The 24,447-nt window shown below is 46.6% G+C and overlaps 1 protein-coding gene across 3 annotated transcripts in view; it reads left to right on the plus strand.

Moving 5' to 3' along the window:
• The window catches only part of E2f7 (E2F transcription factor 7), a 41,946-nt gene extending 18,984 nt beyond the window's left edge, over window positions 1-22,962 (plus strand). For 2 of the 3 annotated variants that reach the window (NM_001358560.1, NM_178609.5), the window contains exons 6-13: window positions 1,194-1,352; window positions 2,695-2,829; window positions 10,220-10,405; window positions 10,897-10,966; window positions 14,397-14,880; window positions 16,345-16,600; window positions 17,776-18,197; window positions 20,246-22,962. In NM_001358560.1, coding sequence (NP_001345489.1) covers window positions 1,194-1,352; window positions 2,695-2,829; window positions 10,220-10,405; window positions 10,897-10,966; window positions 14,397-14,880; window positions 16,345-16,600; window positions 17,776-18,197; window positions 20,246-20,416 — 1,883 coding nt within the window. In that variant the 3' untranslated portion in view covers window positions 20,417-22,962. The remainder of the gene's footprint in view (window positions 1-1,193; window positions 1,353-2,694; window positions 2,830-10,219; window positions 10,406-10,896; window positions 10,967-14,396; window positions 14,881-16,344; window positions 16,601-17,775; window positions 18,198-20,245) is intronic. The other variant, XM_006513883.4, reaches the window with a different exon arrangement.
• Window positions 22,963-24,447: the final 1,485 nt, after the last annotated feature.

Below are 24,447 nucleotides of genomic sequence, written 5' to 3' on the forward strand. Positions count from 1 at the left end.
TTGCCTTTGGGATGTCACATGAAAGCCATTATCTTCTCCAAGCATTTTATGCAGTTACTTGATAGAATGAGTACATGACCAAGGACAGCAGCCTCTGTAGCTCAATCTGTTAAGACAGACAGACAGACAGACAAGCCCTGCTTGCCTTTGGTGTCATCCAGTTTTTGCTTTGTTTTGTTTTGTTTTGTTTAATAGATATATCTTCCTTTTTCTTCCTTTACCCCAACTTAACATGTCTCCTCTTCTCGCTGTAAACTTGGTGCCCTTAAGTCTCCCATCCTCCTCACTGTGAGGATGGTACATACCAGCCATCAACTGGCACTCTGCCTTGCAATATTCAACCCCGAAGGAAGAATATAGTGGTTTTCTTCAGCTCCCGGGCTTCGTGCCTTTTAGCCCCAGCCCACGGGGAAGTTCTTCCCCATACAGGCAGACAAGACGATCATCTATCAGGATTCTCTACCTGCCATCCACAGCAACGCACCGATAATCAGTTTCCTCTCTGGGTAAAGGCAGGCACCTACTCCGTTAGGGTTCATTCTAGACACTGTGGTAACAGAGGAAAATGAGGTTCTTGGGCTAAGGAGCTAGCTAAGGACCCAAATAAAGTAGGGCACAATGGCGTGTGCCTATCTATGATGCTAGCACTGGAGAGGCAGAAATAAGAGGGTCCCTGGGACTCTCTGGCTAGTCAATCCAGCTGAATCAGTGAGCTCCGGGTTCTGTGAGAGGCCTCGTCTCAAAAAGAAGATGGATAAGCAATTGAAATTTGACATATCGCCCTCGGGGCTCCATGTGTGCACGCACTACCCCTACACGCAAACAGGGTTCTTATGAAAGACATTCAGAAAACAGCTGAACCCTTTATCTGCCTGCATTAATCTTTTCAAAAAGTTGCTTAAGGAAATACTGCCCTGTGGCTTCTATCATGTGATGTAAATATGAAGTGCTACGAGCGGTAGAAAAATCCCCATCTCTGAGTCCGCGCCCGCGATAGGCATTTTACAAGATGCAGGAAAAGCCTTCCGATTTCTTTATGGGCTTATTTTTGTGATGTGCGTCCAGCAGGCTTCTGCCTGTCACTGGATGATCCTTCCATGTGCTGGCGGGGCGAGATAGCTCTGGAAAACTGGTAGCAAAATCTTTCTTGTGGTAAATTCATGTTACAATGATTTTTTTCCCTCCCTTTTTAGCATCTGCAAACAGTCGAAAAGATAAATCTTTAAGAATTATGAGCCAGAAGTTTGTCATGCTGTTCCTCGTCTCCAAAACCAAGATTGTCACCCTGGATGTAGCTGCCAAAATCCTCATAGAAGAAAGCCAAGATACCCCGGACCACAGCAAATTCAAAAGTAAGAGCCGTCATCTAATCCACGTAGCCGCACAAAAAGAGAAGGCGGCAGATGCTGAAATAAATATGTACAGAAGAGGGTTTTATTGACGGTGCTGGTTTAGGAAAAACGTATTCCTTGTGCTCACAAAAGCCCTCTGTGCTTTAAGAGGTCAATCATCTAATAGAACCCCCACCAAACCCAGACAGACCCCTTACTCCATACCTCCGAGGTTACCGTGGACAGGGAGGCAGAACGCACCCGGAGAGCGCAGGCCAGGGAGGGTGTGATCGCTGTGCATTTCTCTATGCTGACACTACATCCAAGCAGACTGTCTGAGTGTTCTTTCCCCTTTCTTCCCCCTCCCCCGCCTACTTCTCTGAAGGGTGGAGATGAAAGTTGTCTACAGGTAAGCAGGCAAGGAACGCTCAGGGTTGGGGGACCGGGCGGGGGTAGGGCTGTCTTGGAAGGGAGAGAGTCTCTCAGTGCCACACCCACGCACCTTCCTTCCTCTGAGAGCCTTGCAGCAGGGTTCGTAAGTGCTAGTGAATTCCCCAGTCACCTTTTGGGGTTTTGCTAGAATAATGGCCACCCGGTGGGTGAGATGGTTAAGATAAATTCCAGCCCTGGCAGCTAACTCTACATCAAGTGGCCATCAGACCCTTTATTCATTTCTTGAATAGAAAAGTAGGCACGCTATCTTGTCTTGTTTTGTTTGTTTGTTTGTTTGTTTTGGGGTTTTGGTTTTTTTAATGAGCCTCTTCTGTCTTTCTGTGTCTCCCCACTTTCATACGTGCAATGTCCTTAGAATGCATTCAGATGCCCCCATGCCTCTCCCCCTTGGCTAGGGTTTTAGTGAGCAGTTGCTGTTTTTTCACAACTATACCTCGTGACCTTGAATCTCAGGCATTCTGTGTACCCAGAAGTATGGCTTCACTGGTTGCCCAGGGAATCCCTGTCATTTTCCCAGGCCAGCTGCCTGGCAGGCAGGTGCCACTTCCTCTTGCTGGAGCGGGGATCGGGGGTAGGGGGGATGTACGGGCCACTGGTGTGCTGTCCACATACCAGAGTTATATATTCACTAAGCCTTCAATCTCAGCCTATTTGCCCAGGAGTTTTGCTATAGTGGAGTCCCCTGCTTATCAGCCCAGGATTCTCGAGATGTGAAGTTCCAGGAGGGGAAGACACGTTGTGTGTCTGCAGAGGATTCAGGGACATAGATCTTGATAATCACGACAGAGCCACTAATCTCACACTGCCTGTCCTCTGGAGGTTTATGTGGTAGCCAAGGGACGTCCCCTGTCACCTAAATTGAAATGTAACGGCATTACCCGTGGCATGACGGTACTTGTGTTTCTTCAAGCAAAGGTACGGAGGCTCTATGACATAGCCAATGTTCTGACCAGCCTGGCTCTGATAAAGAAAGTTCACGTAACAGAAGAGCGAGGCCGGAAACCAGCCTTCAAGTGGATCGGGCCTGTGGACTTCAGCTCCATTGGTAAGGAGATGCGATCATTTGATAAGGACCTCTGGTATATTCCTTTTCCTAGTTCTACATGTAGACAGCAAAACTGGCCTTTTCCCGTTCTCCCTGTCACACGGAACCTTCGGCTAATGACCTCACTCTTGGAACAGTAATTACGATCCAGAAAACATCAGTGCAGGTTGCCACATACACACCAGAAAGGAAAATACTAGAAGCATAGCCCATGGGTTTCTGTAACTGTTAAAGTATGCCTGCTTGTGAGCTTTTTATTTTGTTCTGGAACTTTTTTTCCTGAAAGCTTAAGACTGAAGGTCTAAAGTGACACTTCTGAACCTGGGTTATTTCTACATAGGCAAAACAAACCGTCGTTCTACAGGGAAATCTCAAATAAGATTAAAAAGCTACAATCAATTACTCAAAGCTAGCATGGCATAAGGCGGGTAGCTTCTAAGTCTAGTGGGGACATAGTGACTGCCTTTTAGGTAATTTCGTTAAAAGGTTAAATACACCATGATTCTGCTAAACCATCATCACAGGTGTTTATTTCACAGTTAACATCTGGGCGGTTGGGGGCTGGATCTTCTGTGAAAGGAACTTTCCATGTAGCTCTGCTGCCTGGGCACAAGCCTTTAAGATAATTATTTTAAATATATTTTTTAATTGCCTGTTCAATGTTGGCGTTAGTGGCATAAATTTATAAGTAGGACTTATAAAAGATACAGCTCTCTGCTTCCCTGATAACATTAGGATCTAGATTAAAAAAAAAAAACACTCGTGGATTCCATATTTGTAAATCCACGTGCCACTAAAATTTATTTATCACTTGAAAATGGGTGTTCGAGGCATTTGTAGTCATTTGCATATATGCAAAACAGCAACAACAACTAAAAGGAAAAAAGGAAAAAAAAAGGGTTTTCCAGTGGACTCATTCCTAGGATGTGGCTGTTCAAGGCTTCTTGTTCCAGTGTCACGGTCTTTAGTGTCATGTGTTTATGTGCCCGCACTTTGCTCAGTGACTCTGCTACCTAAAATGGCCCTCTAGAGGGACATCAGCAAGATGGCTGGTTATAGACAGACTCCAGCTTTGCTTCCTCCCTCAACAAAGAATGAAAACAAGGAAAAGCAGAACCAGCCACCTCCCTGAAATGCAGTGGGGTCAGATGTGTCGCAGAGCTCGGAGGGCCATGGAAATAGACTTGGAAAGGTGCGAGTTAACACACACACACAGCACAGCATCTGCAGCCAGTCTCCTAACCAACCCTGAATCAAGGGCAGTGGTCCCTACCCTTCCTAGTGCTTCAACCCTTCAATACTGTGCCTCACTTTGTGGTGACCCCTACCCATAAAGTGATTTTTATTGCTACTTCATAACTATTGACTTTGCTACTGTTACGAATCATAAGGTAGATGTCTGAAATGCTGAATATATTTTCCTTGTCACAAACTGACCCGCAGGGGTCACGACCCACAAGTTGTGAAGTGCTGATCAAGGGAGAATGAGCATAAGAACCCAGCAGTCTGCGCTCACCAGATACCGGATACGTGTTAGAAAAGCCTGCAGCCCACACAGGTCAAGGAAAGAGCCCACCCGCCATCTCGAAGTTCAAGTCACACAGCCAGGACATAGTCTGCCAGCTCAGCCTTGTGAACCAGTCTGGTAGCCCCTCATCCCTGGAAGTTCCCTGAGCAACCCACCCTGAATAGCTTAGTTTACAGAGGTCCCTCTAACAGGTGGCTGGCTCTTCCTAACTTCCTGTTGCCCTCGAACCACCTGACCATTCATAGCGGCCCACCCCTAGCTACAGGAAGCATCCCAGCAACCAGCTAGTGGCTGAGGCCCACAGTGACATAGTAACAGTAAGTCTCTGGGAAGCTTGACCCACAGAGGCCCCGCTGGGAAGAGTGACCCACTCCTCCGTACCCTTAAAAGCAGCCAGCAATCCATTGAGACTTCTAGAAACCAGTTCTGTGACCTTGCTCATTCTCCTCCGGCCCCAGGTAGCCACTGGACACACTCTGTTCTCAGTTTCCTCTCAAGGAAGCTCTAAGAAGCAGACTGGACCCCACCTACCTATTATCAGACCAGGAACCTGCCAGAGAGCGGGTCCTGAGTATATTAGCTTCCAGAGGGCCTGCAAATCTATCCCTGCAGCCCTCAGATACTCACAGGAGCCCTGATGAGTTCTGCTTATTTGCAATGCTCAAATATTAGCAGGCACTTTGCTCCCAAGCGTGCTCTCCTGCACTCAGCCAGACCCTCGGGGACAGCATGACCTCTGTCACAGAACAGACGGGCACCCCACATCCAGATCCACTGCAGAGCTGCCAGCAAACACGCTTCCCCCGAGAGAGCCGCTTGTCAGCTGGCAGTGAGTTAGTTCTACATGCTCTGCAGCGTGAACCTCCAAGACACCCACATATGTTGCAGATGTTGATTACAACTGAAGAAGTTGCATGACTAAAACATCTGCCCGGAGCCTACGCTAAACAGCCTGCCATTGCACAGATTGCCAGGAAAAAGCCCCGCTGTAGAAACCACCCTGTAAAACTGGTAGTCGGTGGTTCTGCCAGCTGGATAGACATCCAAGCCAACACACGAGAGAAACATTTTTAAGATGTAATGGAACCACATAGTAAATTCAGCAACGGACTCCACAAAGAAAAGGAACTTAATTACCTGACAGAATTCAAAAGTGTAATTCCAAGAAGTTAAATGAGCTGTGAAAGCATATGAACGATTCGATGGAATTAGGAAACTAGATTATCATGTGTATAAGGAACTTAGCAAGGAGCAGGAGATCAAATAAAAACCAAAGGGAAATCTTCGAGCCAAATAATAATTTAAAAAACAAGTCAAGAGGCCCAACAACAGAATAGATTACACAGAAAGAATTTCTGAACTTGACATGCTTTGAACAGAACAGGTTAAAAACAAAGGAAAATGAAGAAAAAGAAAAAAAGTTCATGCTTTTGAGACTTACTCAGCCAGAAGTAAGCAAGCATTCGTATGGTGGCATTCGGAAGGGAAGGGCAGGGCCTGGGAATCTGACTGCTGTAGAAAGTGCCGGAAAGTTCTCAAATCTGGAGGATGATAGAGAAATCCAATCTCAAGAAGCACTCAGGCACACACATAAAATCTAAGAGACGGGACCACAGAAACGCCTCTCAGGGATGTGATCATCAGACCCGAATGCACAGGTGTCAAGTGGCATCCGCATTGGACCAGCCCACCTCTCAACCAGGGCACGACACCAGGAGAGAATGCAGTGAGAGAGTCAGAGTGCGGATAAGAACGCTTGCTGCTGCGTGTCTGAGAACCAGTTGAGGATACCTCCATCGCAAACACCTTTCACCCAGCTCCAAGGGACCCATCCGGTGCCTCTGGAGAGCATCCGACCTTATTAATATAGAAAGCCAAACCTCAAAGAGGAAAAGTGGAAGATGCTCAGAACAGCCAGGAAGCAGTGAACAGGATGATAGATGTATGTCCAGTCTGCACTGACAGGGGATGCACACAGATGCCACTGCCACCACCACTCCCCCACCCCATCAAGATAAAGCCCGCTGAATGGGTACACCAAGGCCATGAAGAGCAAAGAAGAGGAAGAGAGAGATGCGCCAAGGAGACGGGGGCTGAGACGAGGAGTAGCTATATTTTCACATCAGATAAAGTAAGCTTTGTATCACAAATGGTAAAAAAAGACACAATGGGCATTTAATCACGAAAGGAGCAATTCAACCAGAAATGTAAATGTTTATGCACACTCAAAGTATCCAAGTATAGAAAGCCAACATCATTAGATCTCAAGGCAGGGAGGCCACAGTAGTGGCGGGTGGCATTGAGCCCAACATTTCAGAGGCAGAAACAAGTGATCTCTGTGAGTTCGAAGCTACCCTGGTCTACAAGGTCGGTTTCAGGCCAGCCAGGGCTAGGTAGAGAGACTATCAAGAAAGGAGTGAATAGTGGAGGCGTCCCTGCCTTCAGCAGTGGGTGTGTCGGCCAGATGTGAACTATCACCAAAGAAACATCCACATGGAGCTCACTGTTAGTATCTAATAGATAAATATAGAATCATCTCTGACCACAAAGGAATCAAACTAGAAGTCAACAAAAGAACTTTGTAAGTTGTACAAATACATTGGAATTAAACAATGCTCCCTTGATATCCCATCAATGAAAAGATCAAAGGGGATATTTAAACTTTTTTTTTAAAAATACAAGTCAAGTACGACATGAAAATCTGTGGGGCAGAGCAGAAGTAACAAGAAAGAAGTTTGTAACAATTAAAGCACCTATATTTAGCAAAATCGGGTTTCAAATAAACAACTTAATGAGGCAAGTGAAAACCAGAGAAGAGCTGAACAGTAGTAGAAAAGAAAGGTTAGCTACCGTCTTAAATCTCCCACCATTCTTACCCGGCATAGCAGTGGAAGCCTTCAGACCCTCAGGACTGGGACGTAAGTCAGAAAGGAAGGGATAGTGAAATGACCCTTTTCAAACAGCATGACTTTAGGTAGAGGAGAAACCTAGTCACCACCAAACCTGTTAGAGGCAGCAAGTGGATTCAGATAGATTGCAGACCAGCAGACAACGATGAGTTATGTTTGCACACAGCGATAGCAAGAAAGAAGTCAAGGAAGCACTATTCGCTACAAATGAAACGCCGACAGGCGAATTGCACCAAAGGGCGGATGTGTCTACAACAAACTGCCAACCAGGTGGAAGGAATCGGCCACAGCTTCTCAAAATTGTAATCCCAGTTCTTGGGAAACAGAGACAAGTGGATCTTTGTGAGTTCTAGGCCAGCTTAGTCTACATATTGAATTCCCGGTGGCAAGGCTATAGACACCCAAAACAAAATGGGGAAAGAAAAAAAAAATCTGAGCCCAAACCAGCAAGCCAGAAGTGTTATGATACTTCACACTTCAGAGCCTTACTGCAGACTGCGGACCCAGACAGGATGGTAGTCCTCGACTCCGGACCGTGCTAGAGCCTAGAGCCAGGGCGTCCAAACAGAACCAGTCTGCTTGCGGAATAGCAGACCGAGTGGAATATTCAGCCCAGCGGAATAGCAGACCGAGAAGTAAATCCTGTTTACAGCCAACTAACCTTTGACAAAAGTGACAAGAGTCTCTTCAGAAAATGGTACCATTTTCATAAGCCTCTGGAGCCCCATCTCACTAAAAGAAAAAAAGTATGCCATTAAGCCAAGCTTCTTCTAGAAAACAACAGGTGGGGTGCTTCAGGGCGGTAATCTGGACAAAATATATTTTTTAGTACAATCCCAAAAGAATAGTCAATAAATAACATTGGAAAATAAGAATACATCAAACTAAACAAAAAACAAACAAACAAAAAAAACAAACAAAAACAAACCAAACCCTTGATAGAGCCAACAGTGAAGACGCTCTCTACAGAATGGGAGGAGATAATTGTGCATTGTGCATCAAGGAAATAATTTCCAGACTATAAAATTCAAGCAACAGGTGGGGGGATGGGTAAAACCAGTTACATGTCTGAGTGTCATTAGTCACATGGGAAATGGAAATCAAAACCACAGGGAAATGTCTCTCGCTCCAGTTAAATGACTGTTTATCACGCACACTCTTTGGTTATGGAGAAAGTGGAAGCCTTGTCACGGCTAGGATTGCAAAGTAGTCTAGCCATAACAGGAGGCAAGATGGAGGTTCCTCAGAAACGAGAGCGGAAGCTACCTCGTCGTCCGGCAGTGCCACTAGTAGCCGTGGGAACCGAGACTGGTGTATTGAGGAGGTATCTGCACTCAAGGTTGTCACAGCTCTGTTTACAGCAGCCAAACTCTGGAATCAACCTGTCCTCGGATAAGGAGAGAAAACGTAGCCTGTATGTATGTATGTATGTATGTATGTATGTATGTATGTATGTATGACTAGACCACTTTCCCACTGCTGAGGCAGTAACGTTTGGTCAACAATGCCCCCTTCCCAGTGTTTCCTTCCCTGACCGCCCGTACTGTTCTGACTTCTCATACCGCACTGAGTGCTTTGGGGAGCCCTTCCCAGCCCCTCCCCCGAGTCTGTCTCCTGGTTTGTCCTCTTCAGGATTCTGCCTTGTGAACTCAGGCTGCCATAATGCTTTAGTTCTCCCAGGGGTGCCCTCGGCCGGGGGAAACTATCAGGTTCCCTTCACCCCAACCTAGAAACATCCTCCAGGCAGTTCAGCCAGGGCAGTCAAAGCTCGCCTAATTTTATCTCTGCTTTAAGGAGTCGTTGTCTCCCCGATCCTGAGGGCCACGGGTGTGTCCATTTCAGCTCTGCATTTTATTTGATTCAGGAGAGCAGGCAAATATGGTCCCCGAAGACTGGCTCGACCCATTCTTTTGTTCTTTTTGTTTTATTTTCTGATGTTTTGTTAAAAAGGAACATATATTTGGGCTTTTGTTCCGGGAAAGTGAAAGCCGTAAAGATTTCTTTTTCACTCAGTTTCAAAGCTGCATGAGGTGGAAGTGAATTTTCTGAAAGGGCTAGATGGACTTTTCGGCGGGTTAAATCAGATTTATAATTAAAATAGGTACGCTTTGAGCTTTATAGGAAATAAACAGCCAAGGCGAGAATGGCGATTCAGATGGCAGGGATAGCTGCCCAAGTTACAGAACTTTCCAACTTGACTTCACGCTGGCACCCTGAAGCATAAAATGATCTCCATCCCCAGCCTTCAGCCTTGAGGGCTGCCGACCTTATTCCTTTGGTCACTTGGTAACCAGGCCCCTACGTGCGTAAGAAAGAGATGAAAAAGGCCGAGTAGGAAATTCAGATTCATTTCTGCATTGCCCTGGAGCTTCGGCAAGCGAGGCTGATTCATCTTGAAAGTGAATCTCAAAACACGCGTGTGGAGCCGAGCACGGTTGGGTTGCCTTTGCTGTTGGACCCTAACCGAGCATTAAAATGCTAGGGCCTGTTCTAATTCGGGTTGAAGAACATCTTACCCCACTTTGATTGCCGTTAGAATAATTTTAGGATACATATGGATTCACTCTCATTTTATAGTTAGCTACTTTTCTTTTTCCAGTACATGGAAAGAAATTAAGATTTAAGATAGCTCATTAACTTTTCTTTAAATAGGGTAACTCCATTTCAATTTTAAGTTCAAAGCCATCTCTCTCTTTTTTAGTTTATTTATTTTTGTTTTACATGCAATGATGTTTTGCCTGCATGAATGTCTGTTTGGGGGTGTCAGGTCCCCCGAAACTAGAGTTACGGACAGTTGTGAGCTGCCACGTGGAGACGGAACCTGAGTTCCCTGGAGAAGCAGCCAGTGCTAACCACTGAGCCGTCTCTCCAGCCCCCTGGAAGCATCCCTTAAAGAGACGACCCAAGGTTATAGCTGTATAGCGGCACTCCAGTTCTCTGTCTCTCCCTCTAGATGAAGAACTGTTGGACGTCTCTGCATCCATCTTACCAGAATTGAAGAAGGAAGCATACGGCCAGATCCGAGTGTGTGCAAAAGAGAGGCTGGTGCGGTACGGTTCCTTTAACACGGTTCACACGTCTGAGAAGATACAGAGAAAAGTGAGCTCAGAACCCAGCAGCCCACAGGGAGAAAGACAAGGTAACTGCCCTTGGTTAGCCCTTGGAGTCCGTTGGTTGCCACGGAGGAATAGCCTTGGCGATATGCAGGCATTTTCAGATTATCTCTCTAGACCCATGCCATTTTTTTTTCAACTGCCAACCTGACTTGCCTGAAGTCAAACAATTATTGGCTGCAAAAGACATGCTGACTTCACAGTGTGTGAGCATAGCCCCACGCCTGAAATTGATCCAGTCAGCCTTGATCAATTGGCTTGCTACGCTTGGCCTCCTTGATATATCCCAGATGTTTATGACTTGGGCAACAAGACGTGTTTTGCTTTCTTGCTTCTTCTTAATGAGACCTGGAATCACCATCCACAGCTGACTTCTCGAGACTGCCCTTTTTGAAACAAAACCCAAACAGATTTGAGGTAGCCTTCACAATCCCTACGCTGTGAGGAATGGTCTCTGCTGTGTGTATCCGCACAGAAGGCTCCCTCTGTATTTGCTAAACTTCACGTTCCCTTCCAGGGTCAGCCTATTCCCTGGAAATTGGAAGTCTGGCGGCCATCTACAGACAGAAAGTAGAAGATAATTCGCAGTAAGTAGTCTTCAAGAGCCCAGAGCGTGTTCTCTTCTATTTCTTAGTGTTAATTTTGGCCATACTGAAATCCATCCATCGAAAAAAAAATTTTTTTTAAGCCACTCTTTTTATGAAGGACTAACACATCTTCTATGTGCCAACCCTGAGGTAATATGACACAGATGCCTGGAAATTGCCCCCTAAGTTACCATAGCTTAAAGGAAGCAAAATGGAAGAGACCAACATGCTGAGAAGAGCTCATATGTACTAACCTTGCTTTCTCCTGACCGTAGCTCGGTTATCTAACAAACTCCGAGTGTTTTCCAGAAGCATTCATATTTATTACCCTCTATACCAGCAGCCTTTTCAGAGGCTGAGATATTTATCCTCATTAAAGAGGGAAGAAACAATCCCAAGATGTTGAATAAGTGGTCCGAGTTCATACAGCTCACACGTGACAGCTGATCGGAAACCCCCCTGAGTTAAATGTGCGATGTGATTTTTAAGGTATCTTAGACAGTGCAGTAAAGAAGGGATGAGAGAGTTTTAACAGCAGGCGTGGGGAGAAACAGACTATGCAGCAGGGCTGAGGAGAGACGCAGAATGCTAATTAGTGTAGCTGCCATTTCTCCAGACAGGAGAGTTAAATGAAATATCATTAGTATGAAGCATTTCGGAGGTGAGAGGGCATCGTGAGGATAAAGGCTATAACCACCAAGTCTGTTGACCCAAGTTCAGCCCCTGGTTCCCAATAATTCCCCTCTGACCATCACACACAGGCCATGGCACCTGCACTCACACACATGTGTAAAAATAATTTTAAAAGTCTCTTAACCAAATATAAATAAAAGGAAGCATTTGAGTAAAGGTCCAATTGGCAAAAATGTTGAAATTCAAGAGGGTTTGCATCTCCCAGACACACAATAGGAACTAATGTAGGTTCGGTGAAGAAGGTCTTCCTGGCTGAGATTAGTAGTTAGGGTGGTATACTGGCTAGTTTTGTGTCAACTTGACACAGCTAGAGTTATCACACAGAGGAGCTTCAGTTGGGGAAATGCCTCCATGAGATCCAGCTGTAAGGCATTTTCTCAATTAGTGATCAAGGGGGAAAGGCCCCTTGTGGGTGGGACCATCTCTGGGCTGGTAGTCTTGGGTTCTATAAGACAGCAGGCTGAGCAAGCCAGGGAAAGCAAGCCAGTAAAGAACATCCCTCCAGGGCCTCTGCATCAGCTCCTGCTCCCTGACCTGCTTGAGTTCCAGTCCTGACTTCCTTGGTGATGTACAGCAATGTGGAGGTACAAGCCGAATAAATCCTTTCCTCCCCAACTTGCATCTTGGTCATGATGTTTGTGCAGGAATAGAAACCCTGACTAAGACAAATTGGTACCAGCAGAGTGGGGTATTCCTGTGACAACCTGACCATGTTTTGGGGAGGACTGTGGAAGGACTTTGGAACTTTGGACTTGAAGATCCATTCGTTGTTAAGAGCTCTGTCAGATGTTGTGTAGGAGCTTGGAAGATAATGTTGAGAACAGTGCAGAAGATGGAGGTCTGGCTTGTGAAATTTCAGAGGGAAAATTAAAGACTCTTTTCAGGGCCATTGCTGTTTTGATTGTGAAGATTCTGTAGTTCTGGTTAGCTGGGGCTGAAGAATCAGCTGTGATTAACAAGATACCAGAACTACTAAAGCAAAAACTTTACAGTACTGGGACTATTGATGCTGGTTAGCTGGAGCTAAGAAATTAGTGATGATTAAGAAGAGACCAGCATCATTAAGGTGACAACTTCTGGGAAGTGTTTTTTGAGAGCACAGAGGCTGTGTTGCAGAGATAACCAAGGTTGTACCTCCTGCTACAGTGGGACTTGGTAATGTGTTAAGAGTCACCCAGGTGGTACTGGTTTTGAAGGCATAAAAGGGGTCACACAGAGCAGCTGAGGCTCGGCACTGTGAGCGGCCATGGAAGGCCATTGGTGAAGGTGCAGCCTCAGTTGCAATTGATGGCCCAGGACTGAAGGGGTCATGCAAAGGATTTGAGGCTTAGCACCATGAAGAAAGCCTATGGGAGGCTATTGTTAAAGCCAAGTTACAGTGGAAGACAGCAACATTTTGGAGATGCCAGTACCATGAGATGACTACCAAGAACAGCAGCAGCAGTGGAGTACAGGTGGCTGGAGCCTAGAAGACAACGTGTGTGCTACAAACGGCATGGCTGGAGAAGTGACCCAAGCCCTTGGAAGAGCCCAGAAGATCGTGAACTGGATCCCAGACATTGGATGGTTGGAGATTTTTGCTTTTGATTGTGACTGCCCTGATATTTTTCCCTCTTGAAGGAAGTTTTTCAGTGAAGCCCACATTTAAGAGACTTTGTATTTTAAGAGATACTGGATATTTTAAAGGGATTGAACTTTTAATATGTAAAGACTGTGGGACTTTTAAAGGTGGGAAGCAGACACCGTCTCCCTACGGTCAGGTTGCAGAACAAAGGAGTGTGTGGTGGTTCCCATCTACTGGGGTGCAGGTCGGAGCCCTGTCAGCTGAACACGGAAAGACAGCGCACAGTGTAAGACCATGACGTAGTAGTCAGAGACATCCGATGGCATCCAGAAGCAGTGAGCTTCCTGGTGGAGAGGGAGGGGGTTGACGTAGCTGGCGAACATGTTAGTGGTTGATGGACTCGCTGCAGCCTGGTGACTTTCAGAGCTCAATTCCTTACCTAGGGAGACCACAGTTGGAGCGAACGACTCATCTTTGCAAAGCTGACCCTGGGTCAAGTGTGTCTGATCTGTGGCAGCCAACAGAAATCCACATCCTCCTCTTACCAGAGGTTAATCTAGTTCAACACATGAACTAGTTAGTAATACTGAGCAAACTCAGAGGAGAATAACAAAGTTCCAAGCTGGTAGCTAAGTTTACTTCGTTACCCACTCCCCATCCCGCACTGAATTCTAGGCAAACTAGACTAGCTTTCCTTTATATCAGTCTGGCCCAGACTCCTCTCTACCCATGCTCTCCCAGTGACTGGGAACCTGGCCCTTACCCATCAATCAGACCTGCGACAACTGCAGACAAGACTCATCTTCATATCTTTAAGACCTCTGAGCTTGGCTTGGGTTTTCCTCAGTAATAAACAGGAATGAGTGTAGCTATGACTATATAGTATTTTATGCTTCAGGGCCGAATGCTTGATACTCGATAACCAATAAGTAGCTAGGGAGGAACCAGTGTCTGGGGTCACCTGAGAGCCCCAACATCTCTTGCACATTGGCACCTCATGTCATCCCTAGCAACCCATCCAGAGTCACCCGGTCTGCCTCTGTGTGTGACAAGGGAGGACATTTGAACATCATCTAGGCAGACTTGTGTCCCTTCTGGCTTGGGAAGCTGAGGATGGGCCACTATGGCAGAGCTCAGAGACTTGATGGCATACATTGTATCTTTTTATTTCAGGGAGGAAGCCTTTGTCAGTAACACAGCAGTGCCTCCAGCAAGCATCTTGGACCCCGCCCTCTCCATGGACTCTGAATACTGTGTCAAGCCTTTAGCCCAGCCAGTATTTTCTGTTGCTCAAACAGATTTGCCGGCCTTCTCTGCGCAGAATGGTCCAAGCGGACAAGTAGGTGTCCCCGTTCCTTCTGCAGCCTCCGACACAGAGAACTTAAAGCCAGCTCTGCTCGCCGGCCAGCCCCTGGTCTACGTGCCCTCCACCCAACTCTTCATGCTGTACGGGAGTGTGCAGGAGGGACTGTCCCCAGAGTCAAGGTCAGAGGAAGATGGTGGTGGCTCCGATGTCCCAGCTGACCTGTCAGTGACACCCTCTGCTCAGAAGCGCCTGTGTGAGGAGAGAGATCCTCAGGAGGAGGAGGACGAGCCCGCCATGAAAAGACAAAGTCAGGAATTTGAAGACAGCCCCTTATCCCTAGTTATGCCCAAGGTAAGGGAGTATGGGTAAATGTGTCTGGTGCCATCTTGTTCGCTATGAGTTTGATGACGTCACATGTCCTCAGTCAGTATAGTCTGGAATAGGACTACATTTTCACGTGTTCCTCACATAGCTCATGAAGCACCAGCCTGGCTTTCCCAAAAAAATCATAAGAAAAATTATTTTTATTTAAAAGAAAGAAGTCACGCTTATAAAAGTGCCCCCACCCCCACCCCCAGAAGCCACTTGGGCTCTGAAAACAGTGGGGTTCCCGAGCCAGGAATATGGATGTGTCTGGAGGACTGAACTGGGTCAGCTCTCTTCACTGCCCAGAGATCCTGGATCCTTAGTTCCAGAACGAAAAGAACAAAAGAGACTGAAAAACAACCAGAGTGCTTTCTCACAACACTTCCGTCATGTCTGGGTAGACCAGGTACACGGCATGGATTACTCCAGTAATTAAGATAATAGTCTCGCCGGGCAGTGGTGGCCCACGCCTTTAATCCCAGCACTTGGGAGGCAGAGGCAGGCAGATTTCTGAGTTCGAGGTCAGCCTGGTCTACAAAGTGAGTTCCAGGACAACCAGGGCTATACAGAGAAACCCTGTCTTGAAAAACCAAAAAAAAAAAAAAAAAGATAATAGTCTCACTAATTTAAAAAAAAAAAATTCTACCTTTCTCTTGCCAAAATGGTTTTTTTCTGATTTTATATATAGCCCAGCCAGCGCTTTGGATTAGAAATGTACGGAGCCACCGGTAAGTTGGCTAACAGGAGAGAGATACAGGCAGGTAGAGGCATCTCTCAGAATAGCCAGAGTGGATTGTGTATGTGCGTGAAATTGTCAAAGAACTAACTTAGGGGAAAGCAAATCAAGTGTTTATTTATAAACTGCAGGAGAAGAAAACCATGCAAGGCTTCGCAAGCACGTGTTTCGGACACCAAGGTGGCTCTGGGCCAGCCCACATCTTTAGAACCCTAAAACAGTGGTTCCCAGACTTTCTAATGCTTCGACCCTTTAATAGAGTTCCTCATGTTGTGGTGGATCATAAAATTATTTTTATTTTTGCTACTTTGTATTGGTAATTTTACTACTGTTATGAATTGTTATGTAATCTTCATAGCTACAAATTGGCCCAGAGGTCCCAATATAACTCTAGCTGAGAGACTACAGCTCCAGCACTCCTTGCGGGTTACCAGCATAGAGGCTTCTCCTTCATACTCTGAATGCCATGACCAGTTGCTATTACCATAATCTCTATCCTGTCTGTGCCTAGGCGCCATAAGCCTACACATACATACACTCCCGTTTCTCTACTGGACTTATAAATAGAATCCAAACAACTGAGCCGTTAGTCCAAATGGCACACGGCTGTTCTCTTGTCTGTGTGATCGATAATTTAAGAAAACTCTTCCGAAACTGATGACTGGAATTTTCACTTGGTTGGCTCTTCTGCCTTCTGATTTGGTTGTCCTCAGAAACCCTCAAGTTCCACAGACCTTGCCTGTCCTGTGACCATGGGAAACGGGAGCTCTCCACCCCTGGAAGACGCCTGTGTTAAGGGTCAGCTCCCTGCTGCAGAAGAAGTTACAGGAAAGGCTGCCCCAAACTGCTATGTTGCTTCTGAGTGTGGAAACCCGGCAAGAAATCCAGACACTGAAAAGCCTTCCAACGAAAACGAGATCACCAAAGACCCCTCGCTGATGCAGTACCTGTATGTGCAGTCTCCCGCAGGTAAGGGGTCCCCGACGCCTTCACACTGCTCGCCTCGTTGCCAGTGTCACCTGATCGGAGACGTTCCTTGATGTGTACCTGTCTCATCCCTGGCCTCCTTAAATGGAGGGTGAGACTGCAGGTCTCCATTCACCAACTACAGGGGAAATAAAATACGTGGGATAGATGGGGAACAGGGTGGGGGGAGGTTGTTCGTTTGCCCGCTACACTTTATTTGATGTAGAAACTGCATATTTAAAAGATACCTTCATTTATTGTTTTTTGACTGACTCGAGTGAATCTGGCACTGGCTCAGCATGCCAGTGTGAGTGTGTCGGTGATCGTACATGGCCCGGCACTAAAAACAAGAGCCCCTGCCTTTCAGTGGAAGGTGAGGACACAGCTTTCAAAGTGTTCCTCTCATGTCCCTGGGTGTCCCCGTCCACACATGAGTACGCACATCCACAGAGAAAAAGTAAAATAAAAGAGTCCTCCACAGGCATTGGCCACACGACCCCACGTGTCGCCAGGTGGTGGTAGCATACTCTTTAATCCCAGCAGATTGTGAGGCAGAGGCAGGCAGACCTCTGTGAGTTCAAGGCCAGCATTAGCTCGGGTTTTAATGCTGTGAGGAGACCATATACCATATAACCATGACAACTCTTACTTAAAAACAAAACAAAACAAAACACTTAATTTGGGACTGGCTTCCAGTTTCAGAGCAAGTTTAGACCCTTAGAATGGCCGGTAACCTAGCAGTGTTCGGGCAACAGGAAACTGTTATACTAGGCGCAGCTTGAGCATAGGAGACCTCGAAGCACGACCCCACGGCAATACATCCTTCCAACCAGGCCACACCTCCTGACGGTGCCACACCCTGTGGAAGAAGCACTCAGACACAAGACTCTATGTGGGCCAAACCTGTTCAAACCGCCATACTGGTCTACGGAGCGAGTCCCAAGGCAGCCAGAACTACACAGGGAAACCCTGACTCAAAAACCAAGACCCTGCAGGGAAATGCTGACCGTGCAGTTTTGCCGCCTGTGTGATGTAACCTCCCCATCCACTGCAGGGGCCGAGGGAGATGCCCTCCCTCCATCACTGATGATCACGGACTCCACTGGAGCCGTGAGAGATGTAACCGTGAGTGGAATCCTGTATTGTGATTTTTCACTCTTGTTTTCCTTCTCTTTCAGGGTTAAATGGTTTTAACATGGTTTTACCAGGCACCCAGACCCCCCACACCGTGGCACCCTCCCCGGCTCAGCTGCCATCCTTCGGCGTACCCTGCATGTTCCTGCAATCCCCAGGCCTGGGCCCTTTTCCAGTTCTCTATTCTCCCGCAATACCCGGGCCCATTTCTTCAGCCCCCGGCACTCACCCAAACCCCGGACCCATGAACTTCGGCTTGTCCACCCTGGCATCTGCTTCTCACCTTCTCATCAGCCCGGCAGCCATGGTCAATCCAAAGCCATCCACCCTCCCCTGTACAGACCCTCAGCTTCGCTGTCAGCCCTCACTCAACCTGAACCCCGTGATGCCAGGCTCACACGGCGTCATCCACCCCGAGTCCCCCTGTTACGTGAGACATCCGGTATCGATGGTAAAGGCAGAGCAGGTGAGACCCAAGGCTCCATTGTTCCACGGTGGGGTGCACCTACATACAGTTAGCTTTCCTCCCAGGCGCTTGACCGGTATGGAGAGGTGTTACATCCAGTTCTACCTGGTTTTCAGTGTGAACCCAGTGTTACCGCTTATTCCACAAAGCACTGGGCTCCAAGACAGAAGTCATACTTTCAGACAAATCTTCTCTGTGTCATCCCGCTTCCCTTTACCAACAGCAGGGGGAGCCTTATGGTTATAGGAGGGCTTCATCCTTGCCGCCTCCCTGGTGGTCATCTCTCTCCTTAGGCTGTCTAAGGAGACTGTCCAGAGCCTCGGAGCTGAGGTCACACACACTCATAAAACACACAACATGCAACCGGCACCCACGGAATCAGTTCTGCACTCGTCTGTGGGATTCTTTTTGTAGTCCCGTCAGAAAAAAATCTGTTAAAAATTCTTATAAGACGGAGGGTATTCACAGTCACTAATTACACCCCCCCCCCCCCAACGTTCTATTTGGCTGAAACTCTTCAGTCAAGTTATTCAGAGCCTCTGAAGTTTGGTACATATTTAAATAATCATATTCACTTTTAGACATGGTTTGGTTTTGCAGTACTGGGAATTGAACCTAGGGCCCCACGGAAGTTAGGCAAATGCTCTGCCGCTGCTCCATACCCCTTGCCTGAACATACACTTTTTGGGAAAGTAATGATTTTATTGAATCTTTAAGAATTTTAGACCGTGTATTTTGATTCTGTTCATTTCCTCTTCCCAACTCCTCCCAGAGCTGCTCCCCCCCCCCTCCTCCTGTCCAACACTGTCGTCTCTCTGTCTTTCTAAGCCCACTCAGTCCAGTTTGTATTAGGCATGGTGCCTGCTCCCAAGTGTGCTCAGTATAGCTGGTGTCACATTAAAGAACCCTGCCTTTCTCTTTCCCTGCCCAGTCAGCTGCCAGCAGCTGCTCAGCTAGTAGTGGGACATTGTGCCCACCTCCCAGCCCTGCTGGGTTGGTTTTTGTTTTTTTGGTTTTCTCTTTTTAATTTTTTGAAATAAAATTATAATTACATCATTAATCTTCCCTTTCCTCCCTCCAACCCTTCTGCTATATACCCCCCCACACACACACATTCTTAAATTCATGGCATCTATTTCTTTAATAGTTGTTACATATGTTATATATTCCTAAGTATATATGTGTTTGTGTGTGTGTGTGTACACTACACACACTATATATATGTGTGTGGATAATAGTGTACATACATACACACATATATATATGTGTGTGTATGTATGTATATATATATATATATATATATATATATATATATATATGAATCAGTCCCTATAATGCTACTTGTGTATATAATTTTGGGGCTGACCACTTGGTGTTGGATAAGTCAGTTTGGAAGCTCTTCCCTGGGAAAGACTATTGATTAGATTAAGACTCTCGATCTCTAGCCCCATAGAGTTCTGTGTCTAGTTTTGAGCCCCTGTGAGATAGATCTTTGTCTGGCCTGAGTTTGCACACTTTGTGAATACTGTCACGATACGAACATCTATCCCGTCAGTACAGTGCCTTTTGATTGCTAGTTCCGAGCACCGATCTGGACAGTGTAGGAACCAGAGCATTAGCCGCATCCTTCTCCCTTCTATTTGGGGACACATAATGAAGATGGATGTTAGCAGAAAGGACTACAAACACACGTTTGCTTAGCATCTCCCAAAATTCCAGGATTTTCTCACGTGATCCTTCTAGCCCTGTGAGGTTGATATTTAACCCTGACGGGGATGCAGAAAACCGAGGGATACCGAGGTGAAATAATTTGTCCAGTATCACAGAGCTAGTGACAGCAGAGGCCATGGCCCTGGCCTCTAGACCTCGGCCACATCTGTCACACTTGTTGGTAGGCTGTTTTTCTGTACCCGAGATACTCAGCATTGTGCTAAGGGTTGGCTGAGTAGGGTAGATGAGGGCACAGGCAGCTTAGTGACACCCGGCAGGAAAAGATCCCCATCTTGGAGCGCAAAACATCATCTCCCTTCTGCTTCTCCTCTGTTTAGTCCCCTGCACCGGCGACTCCCAAGAGCATCCAACGGAGACATCGGGAGACGTTCTTCAAGACTCCCGGCAGCCTCGGCGATCCGGTCTTTAGAAGAAAAGAAAGGAACCAATCAAGAAACACTAGCTCAGCCCAGAGGAGACTAGAAATCTCTAGCAGCGGGCCTGACTAGCCTGATGCTTCGGTGGGTGGGATGGCCTCAGTGCCTGACGCTCCCTGTGTCCCAGACAAATGTCCTAAGTGGAACACAGGTCACCCCAGGTCCTCAGCTGTGTCCTTGCTCTCTTGCTCGATCCACTGGTTCTGCTAACTTCCCGATATCATGAGTCATCTATCTTCCTGGAAGTCATTAATACTAATTATGCATTTAACACCACCTAGCATCCAGGCTGTGCCCGTGGCGGTGTTGCTGCGGCAATGCCGTGTGACTGCTATGGTTTTTCTGAAGCGGGGTTGCCTAGCACTTAACCAGGGTAAGTGTCGGCGATATGCCTCTCCACCTGCCCTGAGCAAGTCTGTAGTGAGAACTGTATCTGCAGCCTAAATACGCTACTGCTTCCTAAGGCTCCGGGAGGCCACCTTCAGTGAGGAATCCTATGGTATTATTTATTTTTGTCCCTGAAGCGGGACTTTACTGCACAAAGTTTACAACATCATCCAATGTATTTTTCAGGGTATTGCGACTTGAATGTTTATGCTTTTGTTGTTGTTGTTATTATGACTTGCCCTGCACTTATTCTACAGCTTATTAATAATGTGGATAAATGTATATACACGATAAAAGTCAAGACCAAAATAACTGTGAATGCTACACCTAGCCATTAATAAACTGTGCAGACCCCTCTGGAGTTGCAGGAAGGAAAACTAAAGTCTGGGTGCCTTGTGGCTGCTCCTCCAGCAACGATGAACTATGAGGTCACACTGTTTAAAACAAAAAAATCCTCCTGTGCTCCGGTCCGTTCACTCTGTGCCCCCTGTATCCTAGTTTAAATGTTCACAGTAGAGTGCCGGGGTGTGTGCCTTCTCAAGGTCACCGTTTATAATAAGACGAATCGGTACGACAGAGCAGAACGGAGACCGTTGGGACCTGGATAAGCGTTTTGGTTGAATTGTGAAGCACAATGACAGGGAGAGAGACATAGAGCAATAGACAATTCTTTTATTTTCTTTTTCTCTTACACATTTTCCTGGTGTTCGGAGGCGAAGAGGGAGAAGGGGCACCCTGTCCATTTCCAAGGTGTTCATTTGTACGTTCCGTGGTCCTCCCAGAAGGAGCACGGGGATTGGCTGTTCCAACAAATAGTCCTGGAAAGTGCACGTGGCCCTTCGTGAGCCAGGTTGCTTTAGGGTTCCCTGTGTTCTACACTGATGTTACCGCACACCTGTCTCTTCAGAGTAAATCTTTCCCCCTCTACTTCCTTTTCTCTTCTTCCAGTCTGTCTTCTATTTAAACTTCTTAGAGTTAGAGTCTTAATATAAGGCTATTTTTCCTTTGTATTTTTGTACCCTGCGAAATACTATATACAAGGATAAAAAATAATAATTTAAGAGACTCTGGGAGTCTGATCAGAGTAGCTTTATATTAACTACCAGATACTTTTAGCCTTACTACCCCCAACACTAGCTTTGGGAAACTTGGGATAGGTAGCCTGTTTAACACATTCGCTACTTAATCAAATTTTTTGTCAACACTAAGCTTATAAAGTTGGAAAAAAAAAGGTATTGTTCCCTTTTTTAAAAAAAGTTTTGTTTTTTTTTTCCTGAGTCAGGTAAAAATTGCATGGTGTCTATGACTGAAGCCACACTGCTGGTTCCTTGCTAGAATTTAAAGTAACCCCTTTTCAGGATTATCACACACACGTGCAGCGAGTGAGTCTGCTACACACTGCTTGCTTTGACGAGCCCTCGTGGGTAGGAATGTCCACAAAGCATTCCTATTAAGAAATCCACATTTTGATACGAACTTTTCCTCTTCTCTCTCTCCTGGCTAGTCTCATTTATGTTAACCTTTGTTGCTACTTTTTCTTATTGTTATACTTAATTATTCTGTTTGTGAATTGACCATATTCACCTCAGAGAACTTGGGATTCTTGGGGTGGGGGTGGGGGGCGTCAAGCAGTTCCATCCATGGAAAACAAAAGTCACTTCCATATTCAGGTCCCACGGGGTGTAGCTTCTGGCTCTTCCGGAAGACTGGTCTTTGAAGCTTTCCAGCTAGACCTGAGTGCCAGAGACTGAGATGGGGAAGCAGCAGTAGTGGCTTCTTGTTGAATGCAAGAAGAACTAACTGTTAAAGGAGGGCATGGGCTTTGGGTCAGCACTGAGGGGATGTGCTACCTCAAACCATGCCATCCGGGGTTTCCAAAACCCTTGCATTCTGGTACAAGAGTTGGGGAGGTATAACTTATACTTGAACCTACCTGCTAAGTTTACATTGCTCAATGTAAGGTGCTATTTCTGTACGGAAGTGACTGTAATGTAGAGCTGCTTCCTGCTTATCTCGTTGCACTGCTAGGCTGACGTAGATGTTCATCTATTGCTGCTTGCCGCTTCGTTGTCCCGGGTTTCGGCTCTGCTCTTTCCTCGTGGCTATATTATCTATAGCCACCTACTTGGAACGCTACTACTACGTGTAAACCAATCTTTCCTTTTAGAAAAAATACTAAGCTTTATAAAATAGCAATGGAAATAAATGTATTTAGTAAGACGTGTATGTTATATTACTTGTAAAACATTTTCAGTGTGTGTGTCTGTGTCTGTGTGATATGGCACATGGGTGGAGGTGAGGGGAAAACTTGTAGCAGTCAGTTCACCCCTCAGTTGTGAGTCCCAGTGATCAAATCCATCGGTCAGCTTCAATGACGAGCATCTTTGCCTGCCAAGCCGTCTCGTAGACCCTGGTTCTGTTCTCTCGGCTGCAGTTTATTGTTAAGACTGCCAACAGCAGCTACAACAGCCACATGGATGCTCGAGTGCTTTTTACTGAGGCCTCCCTGTAGTTCTTGCAGGTATGCACACACGCACACACAGCATCTGGCTGATCCGAAAGCGTGGGAAGGCAAAAGGAGTTGGGAGCGCGGAAGCATGCTCTTGGCCTTGTATCTGAAGTCCAACTGGAAGGTTGGAGCTTCCAGAGGAGACTCAAAGTCAGTACAGCCATCAGAAAGTCAAAGGTGAGATCACCTTCCCAGATCCTGACATTTGTAAGGTTGAAAGGCTTGTCGGTGTGAGACATGCTTGCTTTTATCCACTCCAAAGCCTACTAACTTGGCTTCCACCCATCTCTCCAGCCTCAGAGGATGGGGTCCACAGTGCCCAGGTGACAGCTCTGCTGTCGTATTGTTAGGTGGGACAGCCTGGTTCACACAGCTGGGACTTGAGCTGGTTCACACGGGTGGGGGGGGGGGGAGGGCTTGACCCTGAACCTCTGTAACAGAGGCAATGCATTTTCCTCCGGCCATCGCTCCTCCCACGGAGTCCACACAAACCAGCCTCAGGCTGATCGGATCCCCTTAGACCACATCCAGTGCCCTTTCTCCTGACTAAGAAAGCCTAATCAAACTCTACCCCCCAGCCTAACATCTCCCCAGGCAATAAAGTTACCAGAACCACTTCCTGCTTCAGGAAGAGCTGGAAGGGAAGAAGGGGGAGGCAGACTCCTTCCGTCTGGACAGGGCTGTGTAATTCTGATACTTCTCACTAAATCGATTTCTAATTCTGTTTCCTCAAGTTTTCACAACCTTGAAAGTGAGAGGACTCAATAGATGTGTTCCTCATTGTTCTTTTGGGTTTTGTGTGTGTTTGTGTGTGTGTGTATGTATGTGTGTGTGTGTGTGTGTGTGTGTTGCAAAATCTCCAACACGCTGCAGAGCCCAGCACCTTTGAAGTACAGCATCTGTTGTAACTGATGCTGCCGCCCATTAATATCCTGTGTCAATGTCCTTCCGTTGTTCAGGATGTTCACACCGCTAGATAACCACTGAAGTACTTAATATTTCCCATGAAACAGAGTCGTTCTGGTGGTTGGCTTGTTTGGGTGCTAAGGTGGGACTGATTCTGTGTCTTTGCTAGTCTGAAGGCTTCCAGATTTGAGAAACCGTCCTACAAACTAAATTGCTTTCCAGCCTCCCACATCTAAGTCCACTGTTACGTGTGGCCCAGCGGTAACTTCTTCATTCCTATGGCTCTTGGAAACAAGGGCTC

This window comes from Mus musculus, chromosome 10 (assembly GCF_000001635.26).
Source record: "Mus musculus strain C57BL/6J chromosome 10, GRCm38.p6 C57BL/6J".
In the NCBI taxonomy this organism is placed as follows: Eukaryota; Metazoa; Chordata; class Mammalia; order Rodentia; family Muridae; genus Mus; species Mus musculus.